Raw genomic sequence first — 24,391 nt, 5'->3', positions numbered from 1 at the left:
GTGGCGTTCTGTGCTGCTCAGCGATGAGTCTCACTCGTGGTTGTGGCGGTCAGGTAGACACCAACATGTCCATAGAAAACTAGGTGAAAGATTACAAAAAACAGTGATTTTCAACATCTTTGTCTCTCCTCCTGGAATCATGGTTTGAAGAGCTATAGCATATGACAACAGGACTGATTTGGTAATTGTTGAATGGAGGCCGAATGCTCGCCCCCATGTGGCCGTACTGGTAAAACTCCTTGTCACACCTTTTGTGGTGGAGCATACCATGTGGCTTATTCCTTCGGGATAATGAAGACCGCCCACTGAAGTTCACACCTCAAACTCCTTGAGGAGTGTATCTTTTCCTACATGTCCAGTTGCCTGACTTCTAATCCATAAATAATATCTGGAATTTGATGGGGAGAGTTGTGCATTCATGCTTTCAGCAGTCTTCATACATGAGAAAGAATGTGTTTCAGGCATTGCAAAAAATTCCTCGAGATGACATTCAGAGGCTGTTGGCTTCCATGCCATACCAAATACAAGAGTGTATTTGTGTCCTTAGGAGTCGCACTTCAAACTGATGTTCATGATGGTGGACATCAGAGTTGAACAGAACAAAAGTTCAGTGGTGTAGTACCTGTCAAGTGATGAACATCTTCCCAAAGTTTGATAAATGTTGGACTGGTGCTTCGTGGTGGAACACTTTCCATTTCTATCAGTGTAAATGTCTCAATGCTACACCATAAATTCAGTTTCACCAGGATAGTGAAAAATTCAAAACTGAAATGGAAGCTGTGTAAGGAGATTGCATAACACAAAAAGTGTTCTCAGAATGCTCCGAGAACGTTCACACCTGTGCCCGGAATAGAAATTTTGCAATTAGTGTGTAAACCAGGTTAGAGTTGTGGCAGTGAGACATGGCCTTTTAATGTGGAAAACCCTAAGGGAGCAGTTGAGAGATGCATATTGGGAATTATTTTAACCAGAGTGTTGTCTCATGGCTTTCCGGATCCACTTTAAGAGACATTTTATTACCTGTTCGAGGAGTCCCACTGTGCAGTTTATCAGCAAAGTAAAACAGTTGTTGCTCTAAAATGTAGAATCACCCTCTGACTTTTGGAAATAGGCTCTTGAAGGCTGTGGCTACTGTACATGTTCAGATGTAAAGTGGATCTGTTTTGATCATGGACTGAGAGGTTTCAGTGTCACAAATAGGCTCTCATTGGGACCATGTAAGCTTTAGACAAGACAGGTTGAAGTCTAGCAAGCATACTGGCATTGATGCATTAAGTTCCCTAATTGTACTGTAATATTTGATGTATAATGTATAGCTAAAAATAGTCCAGTTACAATTTGAATTACCAAATCATTGGAGGGGACTTGAGTCATCCAACAATCAATTGAGATAATTATAGTTTGTTCGTGGTGGGTATGACAAGACATGCTATGAAACATTGCTAAATGCTTTCTCTCAAAACAGGTAGTTCAGGATGCCACTGACGATGGAAGTATATAGATCTAATGGCAACAAACAGACCTGACCTCTTTGAGAATGTCTGCATTGAAACTTTTATCACTAATCATGAGGCAGTCTTAGCATCAATGAATACCAAACTACACAAGGTCACTAAAACAAGTAGGAAGATTTGTATGTTCAGTAAATTAACCAAACAAGGGTCATATCTCAATGAGGAACTTGAAACTTTCAGGACAGAAGCATGTAGTGAAACTAGGGCTCAAGTGGATAGAATGTACCCAGTAGAACAGTTCATTATGGAAAAGATTCTCCTTAATATACAATTACTCTGAAGACTTTTAAAGAAACAAAGACTAGTGCATAATAGGTATAATACAAAGTACTAAGAAGATGAGAGAAATAGATATTAGTCAGTGGCATCAAGAAACAGCTGGAATCATTAAAACTGAACAAAGCCTCAGGAGCTGATGGAATACCTATCAGATTCTAAACTCAATTTGCAGCTGAGTTAGCTCCTCAATTAACTTTAATCTGTTGCAGAGCTGTTGAACAAAAATCTGAGCCCAGTAGTTGCAGGAAAGCACAGGCCATACCTGTCTATAAGAAGGGTAGTAGAAGTTATCAACAGAAGTACCATCCAATATCTTTGTCATCCATTTGTTTTAGAATCTAAGAACATATTCTGAGCTCACACCTAATGAGGTAAATCGAGCAGAAAGACCTTATCTATGCCAGTTAGCATGGATTTCGAAAACATAGATCGTATGAAACCCAACTTGCACTTTTCTCGTGTGACATCCTGAAAGGCATGGATCGATGCAGTCAGGTTGATGCAGTATTTCTCAATATCCAAGTAGTATTTGACTCAAGGGAATGGTCCAGTCCGACATGTCGAGACGTACCCTGAAATTTCCAACACAGGAAGAATACACTGAAAGAAATGCACTGTCAAAATTTTAGCTGCTAAGATTCACAAGTATTTTTTAAAAAATGTTAAATACAAAGAACAACTTATAACCGTGGTTTGTACAGCCCTTCCTGCCTAGTGTGAGAATCCGCAAATAAGCAGCTGCCACCATGGTAAGAGAACACAATGCTGCATAACACGAAGTCTAAAGTGCACACACATGGTTTATAAACACTTACACCATACCAAAAATACCTCAAATCATTCATTTTTGAATAGCTTCCAGTTCATATCGAAAGCTAAACTGTTGCAGATGATGTAATTGTTACACAAGTGACTAGCAGACCAAAGAAAGTCAAAGCAGTAAATGATGTGACATTACAGATGACTTACGTCAGCAGTGATTTTAATTTGTTGGCGTGAAGTGTTTTATTATAAATCTTGTAGCACAGTTATTATGTCTTATCACAGTTTTTAAGTAATGTGTATTTTACTGACAATGAAACAGTTCCTTGTTTATTCCATGTAGTCATCACAAAGATGCGAAGTGTCTATTGGATGATGAAAGCAGTTATTTCCCTTACACCAGAGACATTCAGTAAAAGAAAAAGTAATGCATTCAGGCACTTCACAGTAATTACTAGTTTTATTTAGACAAAATTGTGGTGGAGGAAGAATTGATAGTGACTATTGTTCTGCATACCGGGCATACTTGATCAAATTCATAAAATGTGGTGATGCAAACTGACAAAGCAGAAATGTCTGAAGGTTAACAATACTGTTCCATTGATAAATATGAAATTAGAAAGAGCTGTTGGAAAGTGTATTGTCCAACAGTTTTCAAAAAAATGCTTTCCATTATAAAAAAAAAAAAAATCTATATTGAGAGGTTAAATCACACTACTAGGTCTGGGTGAAATCGAGATTATATTAATAGGCTTTCTGTTGTCATCCTGAAGACAGAGATATTGTTACGCTCAGGTGAAGATTCCATCAAAAGTGATGAATTATTTGCTGCAACTGCTAAGTAGTAGTTTTGGATGTAATATTGAAACTTATTCTCTCCCATTTTTCCCAATTTTACTACACCTGGATTACAAGATTTTTGCAGCTTGAGTCAGTTTATAAATTGTTGGTCCTAATTTGCTTCGAGGTGCCTGAAGACAAATATAGAGCTGTGTACACAGTAATACACTGTACATATAACTGGCATTGTTGCATAAGAATGTATCACAGCATTCATCAACTGCAAAGTCTGTCTTTTTTCACCCGAGATGATAAAGCGCAGTTTGCACACAGTTCTTGCACAAAAGTGACTAATTGACTTACAGCATTTTAGTGGATAACAGAAGCTTCGCCTTCCAACACTATGAATGTATCTGTTGTATTACCATTAACGACATCTGCTCTACACATTTACTTCAAGTAAACTTTGTAATTTTGTGACCTCCTTTTTTGTACAATTTCTTGGATTTCTTTAACTAGGTTAAATAAGCCTGGAAGACAGTAATTTTCATCTCACTTGCCATTCAAAGTGCCCAGTCTCCTAGATCTCCCTCAGAGCTTTGGCTGTCAAGAGCAGTTCTAAATCCTTAGGACAGTTTTTCTTTCAATCTTTCGCAAATTTTGTGTTGGTGCATATTTCATACATTGTATAAATCTTTATTTCATTTATACAATTCACATTCAGATTTTGCAGGCATTACACACTGTTTAACTGAAAGCATTTTCACCCTCCTTCATTTAACCAAAAAATTTACAGCCTTTTTTTGTCATTGAAAGCTGTTACTGTAATGTTTTCTTTGGGGTAGGAAGGCGAATGAATGTTCAAGAAATTAACTACTAAATAACACATACTTGGGTTTTCAGGAAAAGTAAGTGATTTTGATTGTATAGCATGTTCCTCATATTTCAACTTTGCAAGGTTGGGAAAACATTAATTGGAATCCACATTACTGTGGAACTCTAGAGCCTGCCCAAAGACAGATGCCCTCATGTGACGCATCTTAGAATATTGCTCAAGTGTGTGGAACCCATACCAAATAGGACTAACAGGCAATATTGAACATATAGAGAGAAGGCCAGTATAAATGATCACAGGTTTGTTTGATCTGTGGGAGTGTATCGCATAGATGGTGAAAGAACTGAACTGGAAAACTCTTGAAGATAGATGGAAACTATCCCAAGAAAGTCTACTAACAAAGTTTAAAGAACTGGCTTTAAATGATGACTTTAGGTATCTACTGTACTACAACCCTCACATATTGCTCCCATGGGTATTGTTAGGACAATATTATGTTAATTATGACACAAATGGAAGCATTGAAACAATCATTCACCCTATGGTCCTTATATAAATGGAAGGTAAAAGCCCTAATAAATGGTACTATGGGATCTACCTTTTGCTGTGCATTCCACAGCGGTTTGCCGAGTACAGATGTAGATGTAATAAATTCCTTTCTCTAATTACAAATGTGCAGTGATGTGTAGATGAATTTTCCATTGTTGACATGATTTGAGAATTTTTGGCTCCACTGCTTTTCTTCGTTGCTTAACAATTTTCTAAACCCTCTCTTTGCAATTAAAAAGGCAATTCCCTGACAGTCCATATTTTAAAATCCATGGACCTTCACCCCTTGATTTTAAAATAACATTCCATACCCAACAACAGCACAGGATATTTTCTGAGCTGCCCTTAGGTGTATGGGATTGATATATTAACAAATTAATGGAGCATCCACAAACTTTCTTCCACAGTGTCTCCAATAATGTCTGTGTTTGCATCCTAAGCCATTTTGCTGAACAGTATACAGATCACTCTACTGAGAATCACCAGGGATGATTTACTTTCAGGATCTTGTCTTTCTCATCAATAGATCTACTTTTGGAGGTGTATGTTGGAGTGTGTATCATTACATTCCTAGTGTGCAGTGTGAATTGGTTTGGGTGAGCTGAGAGAAAGGTTGAGTATAATAAACAACCTTAAGCAGTACTAAAGAGTGCTCAGCATAATCAATTGTCACCATTCTTCCTAGCATTCTTTGCGTGTTATTTGCATTGGAATGGTGGAGGAGAATTATTAAGAAGACACTGTCACATTCAGTGATATGGAGATGATGACTGAAATAGTTGTTTAACTCAAGTGTATCATCTTTAAACCGTGTGTTTTATAGTTGCTACCATGTTCAAGGAGTTTCAACTTTCCAATGTCCATGCTTTGGAAAGCACGCTGAAGTGTGTGACAGAGCGTGCTTCAGAATATGTTTTCCCTTTTCTTTCTCTTTGGTGAATAATAAATTCCAAGTAAATGCAACATTTTGTTGTTGAGCTCTTGCCAAAGGAAGGTTGCTATTTATTCAGCAAAGTCTGTGCAAAGTAGATAGTTTGGCAGTCATCACCTACTTCGAAAGAAGGGAAGGCTGATGTTTGATTTAACTGGCTTGAAGCATCTGAAGCCACTGCAAACATTTTATTTTCCTATCTAGTGACAGGAGTTGAAATGTGCTCATGTCTTTGTGATCTGGAACAGAGTACTAGCCCATGAAATTGTGTCACGTCTTCTTCTGTGAATTTTAAAGTTAAGACCCAGTGATCAGCTTAGAAAGCCATAGTGATTGTACCTAGAAGCTTAGAGAACCCATTAACAAGAAGGAAGTAAGAGACTGTGGAATGATCTGAAAGCAATCCAAACCAACCATGATAGAGTGAGACCACACACCTTTTTGGTAACAAATCTAGTGATGAGCAAATTGTGCTAGTCTATTGGCCTTATCAATGGCATAGAAAAATGAGGCTTAAATGACCATGAAGAAGTGTGTGTGACAATGTACACTTGCCTGTTTAGACGACTTAAGAATTGGGTTCAGTAACTGTGCTTTTGATGGAAATCATGTTGGGCAATATTTTGAATGCTCTCCACTATCTAATAAAGGAGTTAAATCACTTTTTTATTCATTTTGGTTCAGTCCTTGTACAATCAGGCAGCTGTGCTGCTTATCCCCCATCAGGTGGTACACTTGTTAGAAACTTGGGTTTTTATTTGATTTGGTTACTCTTTGTTCTTGAAAGTGTTGCAGGTAACACTGTGTGTCCGTGTCCCCACCCCCCCTGATGAAAATACTGACTCATTGGAATACGTTACATATATGTTGTTACAACTGATAGAACAGTTGATGTTTGAGAAGGAGCTTTATTGCAGACATTTTTTCTTCCTTGTAGACTGGCTTCCAGAAGCTGACAGTAAATGGTAATAATGAACATGAAATGCAGCATTGTTTTTCAGCTGCACAGTAGCCAAGAATTCATCAGCTCATTGTTCTTGGTCAGTGTTGTAAAATGACATAATTCATCTATCACTTTGTAATGAATTCTTCAATTCTTCAGTACTATTCAGTCCGTCATCAGGAAGTGTGCTCAGAAATGCCATACCAGGCTCCATTTCAAATTCCCATCCTCAATGGCAGATATGTGGTCACCAATGTTAATGATTGATAAAATGGCAGAAATCCAAGCTTAGTGGTCCAGATTGTGTGACTTCGACTAATCATTGTTTGATATAGAATAAATGAGGTGCTCTTAAATTTTAGAATATATTCTGATTTCCAATCTAAGATGGTGTCTCGCAATGAATGACTCCATCCATGCCAGGCAGCATGCATTCCGAAATTATCAGTCAGCAAAACCCAACATATAATGTTCTCACATGACATACTGAAAGTCATGAAATATGGTATATAGAAGCAGTATTTTTTGACTTCTGAAGGGCATGTGACTTGATACCATTCCAATGCTTATGAACAAATGTATGATCAGTTGGGATATCAAATGAAATTTGTGTCTGAATAATTGAGAATTTATTGGCGGGAAGGTCGCAGCATGTTATCTTCAATGGAGAGTCACTGACATATGTACACATGACTTCAAGAAAGTCCCAGGGAAACATGATGGGAGCCTTGCTGTTCATGTTATGTATTAATGGCCTGGTAGGCAATATTAATAGTGACCTCAGACTTCCCGCAGATGGTGCAGTTATTTATAATGAAGTACTGTTGCAGAAAAGCTGCACAAATATTCTATCAGATGTTGACAAGATTTCAAAGTGGGACAAAGATTGGCAACCTGTCTTAAATGTTAAGAAATGTGGAATTGTGCACTACACAAAATTCAGAAACACTGTGACTACAGTATCAGTGAGTCACAATTGGAATCAGTCAACTCACACAAATAATTGGATGTAACTATTTGCGAGGATTTCAAGTGGAAAGATCACATAGGCTTGATAGGTGGTAGCCCTTAGCTTAGCACATTTGGTAGGATCCTGAGAAAATGCTATAATTCCACAAAGACAACTGCTAACAAAAATCAGTGTAACCATTTCTACAATATTGGTCAAGTTGGGGTTGATTTGGGGGATGAGACCAAACTACGAGGCCATTGGTCTCATCAGATTAGGGAAGGAAGTCGGCTGTGCCCTTTCAAAGGAACCATCTCGGCATTTGCCTGAAGTAGATTTAGGGAAATCATGGAAAACCTAAATCAGGATGGCTGGATGCGGGATTGAACCATCGTCCTCCCAAATGCAAGTCCAGTGTGCTAACAACTGTGCCACCTCGCTCGGTATTGGTCAAGTGTGTGAGGCACATGTTATATAGGAGTAACAAAGAAGGGAAGCACAAATGGTGATAAGTCAATTTGACTCATGGGGGAGGGTTGTGGAAATGCTGAAAAACTGAACTGGCAGAAACTGAAAGATAGTCGCAAACTTCCTTGCAAAAGCCTACTAACAAAATTCCACGAGCCTCAGTTAAGTGAGAAATTTAGTAATTTCCTGTAGCCCCCTACAAATTATTCCTTTGACCATGGAGACAAGATCAGGCTAATTATGGTACAAACAGAGCCATTTGAAATCATTCTTCCTCTATTCCCTATGTAATCCATAGGAAGTACCCCTGCCATGCACTTCACAGTGGTTTTTCAGAGTATGGCTGTAGATGTAGATTGTTACATACCATATGTCCTAACATCATAATATGCAGAAGATTACTGACACCGTATGTCAGGAAACTTGTAACACCTTTGCTGTTACTCAATAAAACCACCGGAAACTGCATTACATTTCAGGTAAAATGACCCTATAAGCAAGCTAAACACATCTCTTCTGTGTGAATGAAAATTATAAAAGACAGTGTGCTGATAAAATATGTGTTGTTGTTGTTGTTGTATAGTAAACTACTACAAAATAACTGTCTCACAGAGTGATGAAGAACAGCAGGTAGTTCTGTTCACATTGTACCAAGATTATTGGCAGACTCCATGCAGTTATCTTTTTTGTAATTTTGTTATGTAATGAAATTATTGTCAGCTATTGATAATGGAAATTTATTCCAATAACAACTATTTCCTATCCATTTATTTTGAACTAGCTGAAAAAAATAAAAAACTACTGTACTTGGCCTTCATTTTCATTGGGTTTCTGAAGATATTAAAGATAACTTGAAAATGTAGTAAAAATTAACTTTTTTTAAAAAAAGGTAAATATTTAAGAGTGTTACACTCAGAAATACTCTTGAACGCTCAAAAATACTAAATACTCTTAAATTCACTGAACTGTTCAACAATGCTTGACAATGGTAACAATGATCCCACTCTGTTAATGTTACTTAACATGCCAGAATTCCACTAAGTCATTGTTCACTACCTTAAGCTAATCACTTTGCCTTAAATTTATTTCACTTTTTATGACTTTCACTTTTCCTTGATCCTATTTAACTGATTTGCAAAAGTAAGTTTATGCACGTGCCTCACCTTCGCCTATATATGCCCTGTTGAGCTGGATTGTATCCCCAGCAAAACAGAACAGTGAAAGATTCTGCAAAATTTCTTGAATCTTCTGGAACATTGTACAACATTCCAGAAGGAACATTCTGGCCAGACTTGGCTAATTCAGCACTTGATTCCCAACTGTTTCATCAACTTTCCGTAACAAGTCCATTGGTGTGATGCTCGAAATCTCCTTCAAGGATGGGGTGATGGAGGGCAATCATACCACAAAACCATCAATGGGGCTTAGCTGCCACTCTTGTGCCCTCTACTCCCATTGCATTTACTTACTATTGAAATACATTAATCACTAATGGAGCGCATTAGTGAATGAATGCTTATAAACTTCTACATTATTAACAAGACCACTTGTATGTAATATTGAGGTAATCATATTACCACTAGTTCATAGTGTATCTGAAAACTTTGTGTTGGAATGCTGTGCTGTATTTAACTTTTTGCATGATTTCCATTAGTCAGTTGCTAAATTCATGTTTTGTATACTGTCACAGTATATGTCCTGTTGAAGGCTACATTCCAATTTATGAACATTGCAATGCTTAGAATGAGTGGTCTGAATCACTCCAAAATAGAAGTTTGTGGAGAACAATGGAACTAAAATACGTCGTTAAGAATGGAGAGAAATGGCTTGCACATGGGCCCAGAAACACCTTCTTTTGAGAGAACAGACAGGTTGGTGCTATGCCAAATTCAGTTGGTGCAGAGCAGTCAGCTGAAGTGGAAACATGCAAGCGTGTGCCGATCTGCCTTGTTGACATCAAAGGGCACAATATCTGCATGTGAGTTAGTATGAACAGAGCAGAATGATTTGTTTCTGAGAAACAGTTTTATCATACTGTGATGTTGCCACATGTACTGGGCACACTAAGGCAGTAATATGTATGTAGAACCAGTAGATAGAAGAGGGTCATACACTGCGACCAGAGCATGGGATAATAACTGCCAACTAGGCCACATGACTGTAAATGACAGAACAGTGCTTCACATATAGTGTTGGCTCACTGTCAGAGCACTACCAATAGTATGGACATGTCCGCACAGACGATTCGGCATTGCCTGCTGAGGGCTGGACTGGTGGCATGCTTGCCATTGCATTGACTTCCGTTGACCAGAAGCCTCCAGCACCTCAGACTGCGGTGTGTGTGTGTGTGTGTGTGTGTGTGTGTGTTTGGGGGGGGGGGGGGGGGTTGCGAACGCATGGCACGCACCATCACTGGCATTTGGGAATGACAAACTGTAATGTTTTCATAAAAGTCCTACCTCAGCTTGTCCCTCACTGATGACAATGTATGTGTTAGATGCAACAGTGGTGAACACAGTTGGACAGACTGCATTGTTGAGCGATGCAGCGGACAAATGCCAAGTGTTTTGGTTTGTTCTAACCACTGGTGTTTTGTCATGTCTCTAAACTGTGCAGTAAATTTCATTGTAATGATATGCCTTGTCCTTAGTTTGCAGTTTCCACAAACAGTAGTGGTCTGTTTGGAAATTTTGCAGATGTTACCAATTTTTTGTGTAGCAGCTGTCCTCATCTTTGCATGTAATTTCAGTGGATTTTCTTAACATAGTATTTGTATTCATAACCAGCTTCACATTATTCACAGGGAAACGGCGAATTCGGCATAATTCACGTTTTTGCTTGTTACTGTCTGCTGTTCAGATAGAGGGACCAAACATTGTTCAAACTGAACTTTTGAAGGAAATGAATTTGTTGAAAATTTGGAAACCAAAGTTGGAACTTCATTTGCAAAGAAGAGAGCAACTCTGCAATGTTTTAATGGCCATGAAAAATCTTGCTGGAACTTTAAAACTAAGCAGAGTAAAATGTGAATTTAGTGTGCCACATATTTACATAGCAGGAATAACAGCTGAAGCATCGGATGGGTAATTATAACTGTCATTTGAAAATGTTTTTGATTTATAAGTGCTGACTGATATCTGTGTGTATCCTGTAGTCTCTATTTACTTTCCTATAAAGCAATGATGAATGCTAGAAACTGCTGTGATGCATTCAAACATAATAATTTCAGAAATAACTGTGTTTCCCAATTTTTTCCCCTGCAGCATTATATTTATATGGTCTTTTTCTTCCACACTTTGATAAGGAACACAGACTGTCTCAACCATTCAGTGTCAGATCCAAAGTGTTCCTTTAGGAAGAATGGTTACCTAGTGTTGTAAAATAAATTTAAGAAATAGATGTATAGAAGTTTATCAGGATCCTCAATGACGAGATTGATCTCTTATTAAGGGCATACCCAGTGGGGTCAGGAGAGCAGCTGAAACAAAGTGACAGCTGTTGCTGGTGTTTACATATACTGTTCTTACAGCACCAGTCTCCATACTCTTTTTAAAACTCAGTAGCAGGATCTCTTCTGAATCTCAACAGAAAACACTATACCTGCTGTAGAAGTAATAGATGTAAAATTAGGAATTTTATTCCTGTAATTGAATTGGTGTAAGAAAATCTTTGACAGTTGCAGTGAGCTGGACGCAACAACTTTGCATGACTACCTCAACCAGTCACGCAATGCAGTTTTGTAAACATTTGTATGGCAAAGCTACAGAATTGTCACAGCTCTATATACTGCTGCTGTTTCTACCTGCAGCCATTTGCGTTTAGCAGTTGAGAGCCGGCAACAGTGCAGCTAGCTGTCAGGGATCTACTTAGGTAGACTCAACTCTAGACTATTGCTCAAATTCCCAATCGCTAAGTATTTGTTCTTTCCATGTACTGGGTGGCTGTAATTAATGTGCAGCTGCTCACAGAGTTCCATTGTGGGGTGTAATTATCATGAGCCAGTGGAACTTGGTAGATATGCAAATGCAGAACCAATTTACTTTGGAAAAAATTATTTCCTATTTTGGCCACAAAATGCAAATGTGGCACTGTACAGTAGTGCCCATATTGAATAAATTATGTAAGCAGTGGTAAATAATAAAATCAACATTGTGCCTTTCTCACTTGTTTGACCTCTTCTGCCCGTGTCCCGTTACTAATCCATTATGTATGGAAACATCTTTCTTGCATTCACAGTGCCAGATTTGCACCTGTTGGTCAAAATTGGAACTAATTTTTTCCAGTGTAAATTGGTTCCCCATTCACACATCAGAATTTCAGTGCTGTACAATAATTACCAGCCCACACTGGATCTCTGTGAGTAGCTGTACTTTAATTATAATCACACTTTACTTTTTGTATCTTGCTAACCCTTGTAGAAGACTTGAGTTGTATCACATATCTATTTTTGAAAATATACAGTTGATTAGATGACTGGACCACTTGTTCATCTGCTGACTTGAACTACACACTGCAGTTGCAGTGTTGGGTTTATCCTGAAGTGACTATTTTATATGTAAGTCACGTGCCTTAGGACATATTTAAGTGTCACCATCATCAACAGAGCTTCTAGAAGCAAGGCCACACATTTATATCCCTCTCTCCTTGTAACAGAACAGCTATATACTAAAGAAATTGAAATGCAGTTAGATTAGCTAGTTCTCATTTGCATAACAAGTGGCACAATGCAAAACACATAAAAGCAAGATAGTGTCTACCCTTTGATTTCTGATTATTTGTAATTTTTTATTTATAGCTGGTTTATTATCTTCATGAACATTAGGTTACACATATGCCTTTGAAATTTATATACCTGATGCCAGTAACATACAACGTCCTTCTTTTCAGCACACAGATAAATGTAGAAGTACTGGATTCAACTGTTTGTTTACACAAATCTGAGTTACCAGATGGCCTCATGAAATTTAAGTTACAACTATCAGAGGCCCTTGGATATACAAACATAGTGGTAAGGACCTTCCACTCCAACATTTGTCATGCAAATTGCAAAGACTGGAATAATTAGCTTAAAATTTTCATGTGAATGAGTTATTGTTGTTACAAAGTAATAACAAATGCTTCTCCTATTTTAGATGCTAGAACAAAACCTTGACAAGATTGAAGGTACTGAGAACTTTTACAGTCATGTGGAGGATCAGCTCAGGAAAGTGATTGAATGTAACAAATGGGAAAATCTGTGAATCAGTACGTATAAAGTAGATGAGTTTCGGCCAGTATGAGTATATGTAGTGATATGTGACAGTAAATTAACGTTAATGTATCATGTTACGGAAATGTTACGCTCTTTACTTCATAAGTAATTTTGATTTTATTTTTCAAAAGTTCTGTACCAACAGTTTAATTCACAAGAAGATTATTGCTCACAAGAAAATACTACAGAATATTTTATTCAGTGAAAGAGCATGTATCACAGAGTATGGGTTCTCATTCCTATTCTTTTCTTTGAGATATATATTTTCCAAAATCCTGAAATCCTCTGATACCCACACTTTTCCAGCATGTAGTGCTTCTTTTGACAATTGAGCTGTGGACATAAACGTTATCTGGGTATGCTACCATGTCATAATGTATAAAACACCTGCTGCTGGAGAAAAATCAGCGTTTCGGTCACAGTTGCAGTGGCCTTCTTCTGGGTCTACTCTACTTAGAGTGGCAAAGTGACTGGATTCAGTCAAGTCATGAAATACAATAGGTGGAATGAGGTGATTTGTGGCAAATGTGCATTTTTACTTGGACAGCATAACCCTGCAGTGGTTTGAGAACAATGAAGAGAAGATACTCCAGACCAAACCGAAGGAAAAATTCAGTGGCAACCATCAGGAACTCCAGTTAGTGGAAGAACAGTTGAAGAACAGGGCCCAGTGTCATGGGGAAATGACACAGAAGAATATACAGAATGTTTTGGCCCTATACCTCATTGTGAATCCGAACCTCACAAAAGCCAACAAAACCTTGCATTTAATGAAAGGAGTTACAGAAAGCATGCACTAAGCCCTTTTAGTAAAGGATGTCACAGTGACAGAGGAAATCATAAAGTGGTGTCAGGGAATAGCAGAAATGCAACAGAAAAGAATTAGCTGCTGAATGTGGTCCATATGGCAGTTGTAAAGACCACCATGAGCTCGCTCTCAGATACACCAGATAGTAAGAGAAGAAATATAGCGGTATACAGCAGCCAGAAATGTCAGGCCGGTTGCACAAGAGGTAGCAGTCATGAATGTCAGCATCATATGCCAGGAGATGATAGAGAATGTTGAAAAAGAGGTATATTGATCATTATATATATTTGAATTCATTGTTTCAACAGTGACAATGTTATTCTTGAATGAGACTTTTTGCAGGCATGATAAGCAGCCATAGACTGTGGAATGTATGAGCCTCCAGATTGACAAAGCTATTCCAACAACCATACAAAAATAAGATTGCTCTGGGTGGTTTTTTGCCATTGAAAATGTTATTCTGCCATCTTCGTCAAAATGAGTTCCAGTCATCAGTCAGGATGCCCTGTTAAACTTTGAAGCTTCTGTTAGGCTTACAAACAAAATCTACATGCCAGCTATGATCATAAACACTGTATGTGGTCAAGGAGAACTTCGGATCCCTAACTGTCGTGAGCAGCCACAACCCGTCCCTAAAGGTATGTGTGTAGGAACATCTGAACAGAAAACGCAGCAATAGTGTCATTGACAAAGAATTTTGAACTGCTACCACTGCAGACAAAACAGGGGAGGAAGTTGCTATTGGCCTATTGAACGACCAACAAGATCTGGCCTGACCAAATGACCAAGGTACAATGCTGGCAAGTGACAGCCATTCTCTGTCAATTTTTGGCTGCTTTGAAAACCTGAGTGGAGGAGAGACAGACCAAGTGGTCCATGGTAAAACACTTTATCAACATTGGGGATCATCTACCAATTAGCCAGTGTTGCTGGCTGAATGGCAGATTATCCAAGAGGAAGTGGAGAAGATGCTGCATGATGACATCATTGAACCTTCAGAGTGTCTGTGGACCTGTCCTGTGGTCATTCTGGAGAAGGAGGCTGGCACACGATGCTTCTGCATCGCTGAACAAAATCATGAATGAAGAAAGGCATCTATCCATTCTACGCATTGATGCCGACATCCTGGATTGCAAAGTAGCAAAGTAGTTCTAAACTATAAACACAAATACAGGCTATTGGCAAATCAAGGTTGATGAGGCTGACTGGGAAAAGACTGCTTTCATAACTCCTGACAGCCTCTATGGGTTTGGTGTTATACCATTTGGTCTGTGTACTGCTCCAGCCACCTTAAAACATTTGATGCATAACCTTTGACACCTTAAATGAATGACATGTCTTTGCTATCTGGATGACATCATTGTTTTGAAGACATTTAAAGAACATCTAAGCTGACTGACAACTGTAATGAAGAATGTTCAGGTTGTGGGCCTCCGCATGAATCTGAAAAATTGCCCGTTTGCCGCCAAAGCAATGAAAATCTTGGGGCATATAGTGGAAGGCAATGGAGTCCATCCCTATCTGAAGAAAATAGGAGCTGCCACAGATTTTCTGTGCTTGTACTACCAGTGATTCCTAAAGGACCCACCGCTTACAAATCCTGAAAAATATTTTGTGTAATTATCATCCGGGGCAACAACATAAACAACCCCCTTATAGAAGTGGTGTCAGAAGTGGGATAATTATGGAAAATCTGTAGTCCTGAAGAGATGCAGCATAACATAAACTTCTTCCGACTACGCGGGGACATCCAACACTGGAATTCAGGTTGGTCTACTCCAGTTTGGCTGGAATACAAAAGGCAGTGATGGATTTTTATTTACATTTGAGTGACTCATTGACGAAATATCACAATTCAGTCAGAGTAACGTTGTCGATCTACAGACTGTTATTAATAAACTGCAAGAAGAGTTTCGGCAGTTAAAAGCAGAAAGAAGCGAGCGTAACATTCTGAAAGACTTGTCAAATGACAGTTCATGCAGTACAGTACAACTACAATAAAGAATTTTTCATTACTGCTATCAGTACCAGTGTTTATCGGTAAACTCTAAGATGATGTGGAGGTTTTTTTTTGTAAACTTGAAGGTGCTGCCCTGTTAGGATCATGGACAGATTCTGATAAGCTAGTGGTTTCCAAATTAAGAATTCAGGGAGCAGCATAAGATTTCATTAGCGCGGAGACTACTTGTGTGAAAACAGAAGATTACAATTAGTTTATAACGGTTGTTGTTCAGAGATTTAAATGTAAAAATGCGATCAGATTTTACAGAGAGCAGCTGTACAGTTTGCGAATGCGACGAGACGAATCTATTGAGCAGTTTGCCGACAGAATCCGAAACATCAGCGCTCAAATGTACGAGTTAGTAGAAGATGAAAATGAAAATCGCATTCAGTTGTTCGAAGCCGACCAGAGCGCCTTGAACACATTCATTCATGGGTTGCACGGAGAGGAAGTAAGCAAAGCTGTTAGATTGGCATGATGTGAAACATTTCAGGAAGCAGTAGAATCACCTGTTGGTTTCATTGAAGCACTAAGACGACCGAATGAGATGCAGAAACAAGAATGCAGAGTTCTTAACACAACAGTACAATGCTACAGATGCAATAAGCTGGGTCACAAGTATAAGGGTTGTAAAGAGAATTGAATTTGCTATCATTGCTGGATGCAGGGTCATGTTTTGAGAGATTGTCACAACAAGAAGAAAGGTAATGGAACAACAGACAGTCTGCCAGATCTTTAAATGAGTACGGGGACGTACGGGCCACCACTCCGTCCACCTCCTGCTGGAGACAGTGATTCCTGTTAGTTCCAGCGAAAATCATACCAGACTGAAAATGACTTCGTGATAGGTGCTGTATATCGTGGAAGAAACATCAAACTACTTATTGACACAGGAGCACAGACCCGATTAATGTGGCGTGTCACAGATAAATGGGATAAATTGAAACGGCCACTATTAAAAGTGCATTGATTAAACAGAAAGCTACGTAACTATGGAGAAGTTGATGTAGAATTAATTCTTGGCCAAATAAAGATAAAGATAAAGATAAATACACAGCAAGGGTGTAAGTTGTTTCAAATAACGAAACTCGCTATGTCGGTATACATGGATTTGATTTCTTGTCCGCTAACAAGGCAGAGATATTTGTCGCAGAAAGAAAGATCAGTCTAGGCCATAGCAACTACAACCTAGGAAATCGTTCTTCAGATCGTACTCAAAGGAGCAGCAATACTGACTTCATGGGAATGGACTGCCCAAATGATGCATCAGTTCAAACCATCCAAGTCGATGTTCAGAAAGAGAAACTCCAGGGTAAAAATGCTGGTGTTTGGAAAAGGGTGATGTATCAATCGCTGAAAATGAAAATGAGCAATGGTTGTGCCAAATCTGTAGCTTTTGGTTATTCTGGGCTCATTGCCAACATTCTGAGTGCCCTCCCCCTCCCAATAGATGTGCCAAATTTGTAGTTTTTGGGTTTTTGGTTACTCTGTGCTGATTGGCTACATTACCAGTGTCTCCATCCCCCCCCCCCCCCCCCCCTCTCCCCCGTGCCTCTCCTAACAGAGTGACAATGGGCCCCTCCCAGGAACATAAGGCCATGGACCAAATACATGTAAAGGGTAGACAAAAGGAGTTGACTTGGCAATAGGGTGTTAACTCTGGTGATTCAGGGATAGTACAATAATTATGATTTTGTAAAACATTTAAATTATAATTTGTATATTGTAGTTTTAATTTTAAAAGTTAATAAATTTATATTTATTTTATACTTTACATATAGCTGATTGCTGTTTCTGTCTAAAACGGAAGGCGTTGGGCAATGCCAGGTAATCAGCTAGATTGAAACTTCCTGGGAGATTAAAACTGTGTGCCGGACCGAGACTCGAACTCGGGACCTTTGCCTTTCGCAGGCAAGTGCTCCACCGACTGAGCTACCCAAGCATGACTCACGCCCCGTCCCCACAGCTTTACTTCTGCCAGTACCTCGTCTCCTACTTTCCAAACTTACCAAACTTAACAGAAGCTCTCCTTTCTTTCAGGAGTGCTAGTTCTGCAAGGTTCGCAGGAGAGCTTCTGTTAAGTTATCTTTCCATCGCTTTATTATTCAACATCAAGAGAAAACCAGTGTGGAACTAAGTCAAATAGCGAATAAGGATGAAACTCTTTTGACATTTGATGTGCTACATAACAGAACTGTTGCCATAAAGGGTGCTAAAACTGTAGTTATAACAGCATGTGGACATAAAAAAGTGCACTCCACTGTTGTCCTTTCATGTTGTGCTGATGGTACTAAACTTAATCCAATGATCATTTTCAAGTACAAAACAATGCCAGAACCTTCCAAAATACTGCCAGGTGGTGGTGTTCACACACGACAAGGGTTGGATGGATGAGACTGGTATGAAATCATGGGTTAAGAGGGTGTGGGAGAGAAGGAAAGGTGCTTTATTAAAGAATATCTCTCTTCTTGTGCTAGATCAGTTTAGTAGTTATTTGAAAAATTTTGTGAAAGAGAAACTGCGACATGGAAATAGGGATGACTTACTTCACAACTGCAACCTCTTGATGTCTCAAAAGTAAACAATTTAAAGTGTATACAGGAGAGGAAAGGAGCAAATGGATGATGGATGAAACCCAACTTGAATTCATGCCAAAGGGAGTTTTAAAATGAGCTACAATCAAACAAGTGTGTCAGTGGATAACACGTTTGTGGTCTAGGGTGAGAGAAGACGTTATTGTTACATCTTTCAAGAAGTGCAGCATAAGTAATGCTATCGATGGCAGTGAAGGACATCCTATGTATGAAGAGGACAATGATGATTATGTTGAGGGAGGAGAAGAAGAAGAAGAAGGAGGAGGAGGAGGTTCAGATGAAAATTTTCAGGGATTTTTAAAGCCCAGTTTGATTTTCAGTGATTTTTAACTGTCAGTTCGGTTTGTAAACCAAGAATTTTTTTTAGCCTGATTTGCAGTCTAATAATAAAAATGGTAAAAACATTATTTTTTTAAAAAATCGTAAAAATTAAGGTGTGTCTTATAGTCCATAAAATGTGGTATACATGATAAGGGAATCTTTGCGACTACATTTCATATACCTCTTAGCAGATTGCAGCTTACAAAGTTCCTTGGCCATTTCAGTGTTATTTTATTATTTCTAGTATGTATTTGAGTGCTTCCATAATTTAATGGGCATTTCTGATGCTTCCAGTACAATTAAAACATTGGAATGTGTATTAAAAATGATAACTGAAGTATTACTAACAGGTCTTCTGATTCAAAAATTGATCAACTTCTGGCTGAGGTCTTTGATGCTGATAATTGTGGTATAGAAATTGGTGATGCTGCTGAAGTTCACATTCAGGGATTAACAGCATCTGAAGGAGAACTTCAAGATGTTTCAGACAATGAATGTTCAATAGTGCCAACATGAGCTATTGAAATTCCATCTCTTAGAGATCCAACATGCCATTGTCACCAGAGAACAGAGTATGTAATTTTTTAGTATCTCTAATAGGCATTAGTGTTCATTATTACATAGCAGTAATATTAATTGATTCTGTTCTTTCTGTTCTAGATTTTCGTCCAGTATCTTGTCTTCCATGATATCAACATCAACAGGTTCTGATGCAAACTCTATCATTACAGGAGTTAAGAAACCATTTGAATATTTCAGTCAGCATTTAAATAAAGATTTTTTTAAAGTAATATGGCTGAAAAACAAATGTGGAACAATTTATCACGAGAAAAATCTCTCAACACCACCCCAGATGAAATCAAGAAGTACTGGGCTGCAAGCACAGTGATATCACTAATTGGTTCTTTTAAGTGTAGGATATGTTGGGAACTAATATATTAGATATCCAATGGCAGAGATCAGTTCTAGAGTATGCCTCAAGGTGGTTGTTGCCAGTATGTCAGTGACAATGAAAAGACAGATGACAGACACTGGAAAGTGAGACCATTGTTGTCAATGACTAGGAAAGCATTTATGCAGCATGCTCACCCAGAAATGGTTTCTATTGATGAACAAATGGTGCCATTCCATGGGTAAGTCAGAGAGAAGCAACTGATTAGAGGAAAAACATGAAGGAAGAGCGTGGAGTTCCTTTCCCTTCCCTCCCTCTCTCTCTCTCTCTCTCTACCTTGTATATGCTCTACCCTCTGAACTCCTCCTCTTGTGCAGCCATAGAGTCATCTGCCTCACACCATCTCCCTACCCTCTCTTTGCCTTGTGCCATCTTTCCCTACCCTCTCTGCACCCCCCATCTACCCAGACAACTGCCCACGATAATCGACAACCTTTAATATCCTTAGACAGCTTGTTAATCATGAAAAACAAGATCTTGGGCATGAAGACCACATGTTACATATTTTATATATGACAACTCATTTTGTTCTGTGAGTGCAGTGTCCTAACTGCTGACCCAGAATCCATTACAACAAATGTTGATCATAATTAAATGTACTTTCAACAAGTTTCTGTGAGGTTTCACAACAGTAATGTGACAGTCTTTCATCATTACATTTAAGAAATCAAAGAGAAACACCAACAAATGGTGGCAGTGAGCTAGTTACCAGTTTTAGGGATGATTATGATGTGTTCACACAGTAGAAAGTCGGTATCTGTAGTAAACATGCTGTAAGTAATGACAACAGGACAAGGTTGATACTGAAACTTCCTGGCAGATTAAAACTGTGTGCCCGACCGAGACTCGAACTCGGGACCTTTGCCTTTCGCGGGCAAGTGCTCTACCAACTGAGCTACCGAAGCACGACTCACGTCCGGTACTCACAGCTTTACTTCTGCCAGTACCTCGTCTCCTCGTAGAGCACTTGCCCGCGAAAGGCAAAGGCCCCGAGTTCGAGTCTCGGTCGGGCACACAGTTTTAATCTGCCAGGAAGTTTCATATCAGCGCACACTCCGCTGCAGAGTGAAAATCTCATTCAAGGTTGATACTATTTTCAACATCTAGAAACATGATGGTAGGTTCCACGTTGTTCCTATACAAGGAAATACATAAGGTAACATGGACAGCACCAAATCGACCACGTACAAATTGATGCAAGGCACAAGTCAGACTTACTGGATGTGAGGAGTTTAAGAGGTCCAAATATAGATATGGATCACTTCCTAGTCTGGGCATGGGTGCGAGCAAGAATATCTAATCCAGTGAAAGGAAGACCCAGGACACAGAAATATAATGTCACAGCCTTATAATCAGAGGAAGCAAGGGAACGAATCCAGGAGAGAATAATTCAGGTCCTTGAAAACACTGGAGACTGTGACAACATTGAAGATCAATGGGAAGAGACAGTGCACGCAGCAGCAAGGAAGATACTTGGGAAAAGCATAAAGCAAACAGGAACCTTGTGGTTTGATACCTAGCGTGAAACAGTAACAAATGAAAAAAAAATGAAGCATAGAGAAGGATATTGTAACCACATTGTACCAGGAGGATAACGGAAGAATATAAAGAAAAATGGAGAATTGAAAAAGGACCCATCAAAGGAAAAAGAGTGAGTGGATGAAGGCAAATGTTGAAGAAATGGAAATGAAGCAAGGAAATTTCATAGAGAGGAGAGTATGACAAGGAAACTTATCAGGATGCAGAACAAACTTAATAAAAGACAAGAACAGTAAAATTATAAGTAAAGAAAAGGAGATATGTTTGAGGTGGCATCACTTCTTTGATAAACTCCTTAATCCATGATCAGTTGTACCAAGGAACCCAGCAGAAATACAGGAGGAAGAGGACCCAGATAACAGTGTGGACCCACCAACATAGAAGACATGAGAACTGAAATGAAGAAATTAAAAAAGCAAGGAGGCTCTGAATTGGAAGTGAACGTCCTGAAACTGGTTAGTCTAATATGGAAAGAAGAGGCAGTGCCCTCAAACATGGAAAAAGGGAATTATATGCCCTATATATAAGAAAGGAGACAAGATGGAATGTGGTAACTGTAAAGGGATGACACTGCTTAATCTGGGATATAAAATCCTCTCTAACGTACTGTGTGACTGACTCCTACCAATAATACAGAGGGAAATGGGGTTGTACCAATGTGGATTTATCCCCAGTACGTCAACTGTCCACCAGATGTTTACCCTAAGACAAATTCTGGAAAAAAATAAAGGAATGTGGGGTTAGAACATGTGATATTTTTATTGATTTTAAAGAAGTGTGCGATAGTATAGACAGAGAGGAGCTATATCAAGCTCTAGGTGAACTGGGTATTTCAAAAAACTGACAAATTTAGTAAGAATGACAATGAGAGGAACGCAAGGTAGTATAAAAACTGGAGGGATGTTGTCCAGTACTTTGGAAATTAAAAATGGAGTACAGCAGGGTGATGCACTGGCATGCCTCCTATTCAACACAGCCTTGGAGAAGGTGACAAGAGAAGCAAATATTGTAAATAGAGGAATGTTTTTTCATAAATCTGTGCAGATACTGGCCTATGCAGATGACATCAACGTAGTAGCAAGAACTCTGATGGCAATGGCAGTCACAGGCACCGCAGTTGAACAGGCTGGCAGGAGTTAAGAATAAATATCAACTAACAGAAAATTACTAGCTGCTGGGAAAGCACACAGGGAGAACATGCCAGGCAAAATAAGAATGGGTAGATACACCATTGAAAGAATGGATCATTTCAAGTACCTGACTTCGACTGTAAATGGGTTCAATTGTAAACAACAAACAGCCTAAATGATACCTCTTATCAAATAAAGCAGGAACCAACTGCAGGCAATAAAGCTATTTTGCCTTAACAAAGCTTGTATCTTCAAGGCTCCTGACTAGGACCACTAAACTAATGACCTATAAAACACAGATTAGACCAGTGCATACATATGCCTCTGAAACATGTGCTCTCCCAGCAAAGTATGCTATATTGCTGGATGCATTCGAGATAAGGATACTCAGGAGAATCATCGGCCCTGGAGATGCAACCATGAGTTGTATGCTGTCTACAAAGATCAATCTGTTAGAAGAATTGTGAAGTCATCTAGGCTGAGATGGGCTGGACACGTGGCACGAATGAATGATATGGAACCACAAAAAACAAAACAAAAAAAAATTTACAGGTAAAGCCTGGTGTATAGACAGGACGTGGTCGACCAAAAAGTAGATGGGAGGGTGAAGTCATAGAAGAACTTCAGAAGATAGTGTACAGGAACTGGAATATGCTAGCAAGGGACTGGTATAAATTGAAGTATAGTTGAAGAGGCCAAGACTCATCAAGAGTTGTAGAGCCACAGAAGAGGAAGAAGTTCATATGATAGCTTCACAGAGACAGAACAAGCATCAGTGACAAATGAAGGATGCTTTTCACACAAAGGTCCACATTTTACGAAGAGAAAAGTTCTCTTCCACCACACTAAAATGTCATCACTGATCTTGGACTGCTGCCGTGAAAGCTGTATTAACTTCATTATGAATTGCTTCTTCATTTGTGGCCAGTGACTAGTTTTCTTTTTGGTCAAAGCCTGAAGAAGTGGCTGCATGACAAGGTTCACACCAAATGATGATACAGTACTTATGTTGAAACAGACATTTTTTTCACAGGTGGACTAATTGAGTGTTGCTGAAAGTGGAAAAGTATTAAATTAATATATTTAGTTCATGAGGTGTTGACAGAGATAAATTTCTTGATGAACCCTACAGGGCAATTAAATCGGATTATTCCTCACAAGGATGTGCTACAATATTGTATAGGTTGGATGTTAATCTTGCCATTTAAAGGTTCTAGAAAAAATGAAACTTCATGTGAGAACACCACTACCAAAATTAACATTACCTAACTTTAAATTATTGTGTGGCTTGTTTATCCTGTACTCAACCATCACTATGTCATTTAATCACAGACATACTATGGGTGCTGCATGAATGGGCCACTTAGTCTGTAAAGTTATGGTGGCCTAGTGGTCTTCTCACAGCCATTGCATGAGTGATACAACTACCACCTCATTTTGAGGAAAACTGCTGCTTCCAGATTCAGTTGCAATGGGACACTGTATTGATGTTAGAAATTTGAACTAGATATGTTGAAGGGGAGAAAGATTGTTGGGTAAAGGTAATACGCATTGGGTGAAATGGCAAAAGTTCTTCAACTTAATCTAAATTTGATCTTACAGTTTAATGTAAATTTGACTTGTTACCTGAAGTAGGAGGGGAGGAGCCTCACATCTGGCTATAGCTCACAGTAGGATGCAGCAGACTTCCAGCAAAGAAACTAAGTGTAGGTCGTTACCAAAAGAGATGAGGACAAAGAGAGTTTTGCTGCTCAGTAGTAGCTAAGGCAGGGGTGTAAACCAGA

General features: G+C 38.9%; 1 protein-coding gene across 3 annotated transcripts in view; it reads left to right on the top strand.

Annotated features, from left to right (window-relative positions):
* Positions 1–24,391, top strand: part of LOC124616725 — a 57,678-nt gene that overhangs the window by 22,316 nt on the left and 10,971 nt on the right. Inside the window, exons 3-7 of one of the 3 annotated variants that reach the window (XR_006979871.1) lie at positions 10,814–11,093; positions 12,898–13,018; positions 13,143–13,254; positions 19,337–19,558; positions 19,647–19,777. Coding sequence is in view for 1 of the 3 variants with exons in the window: in XM_047145086.1 (XP_047001042.1) it covers positions 10,814–11,093; positions 12,898–13,018; positions 13,143–13,250 (509 nt within the window). In the remaining 2 variants the exon portion in view is untranslated. Of the gene's footprint in view, positions 1–10,813; positions 11,094–12,246; positions 12,367–12,897; positions 13,019–13,142; positions 13,255–19,336; positions 19,559–19,646; positions 19,778–24,391 lie in introns of those variants that run through there. The other 2 variants (XR_006979872.1, XM_047145086.1) reach the window with 2 other exon arrangements.

This window comes from Schistocerca americana, chromosome 5, assembly GCF_021461395.2.
Source record: "Schistocerca americana isolate TAMUIC-IGC-003095 chromosome 5, iqSchAmer2.1, whole genome shotgun sequence".
In the NCBI taxonomy this organism is placed as follows: domain Eukaryota; kingdom Metazoa; phylum Arthropoda; class Insecta; order Orthoptera; family Acrididae; genus Schistocerca; species Schistocerca americana.
This window is presented reverse-complemented; position numbering and strand designations above follow the sequence as displayed.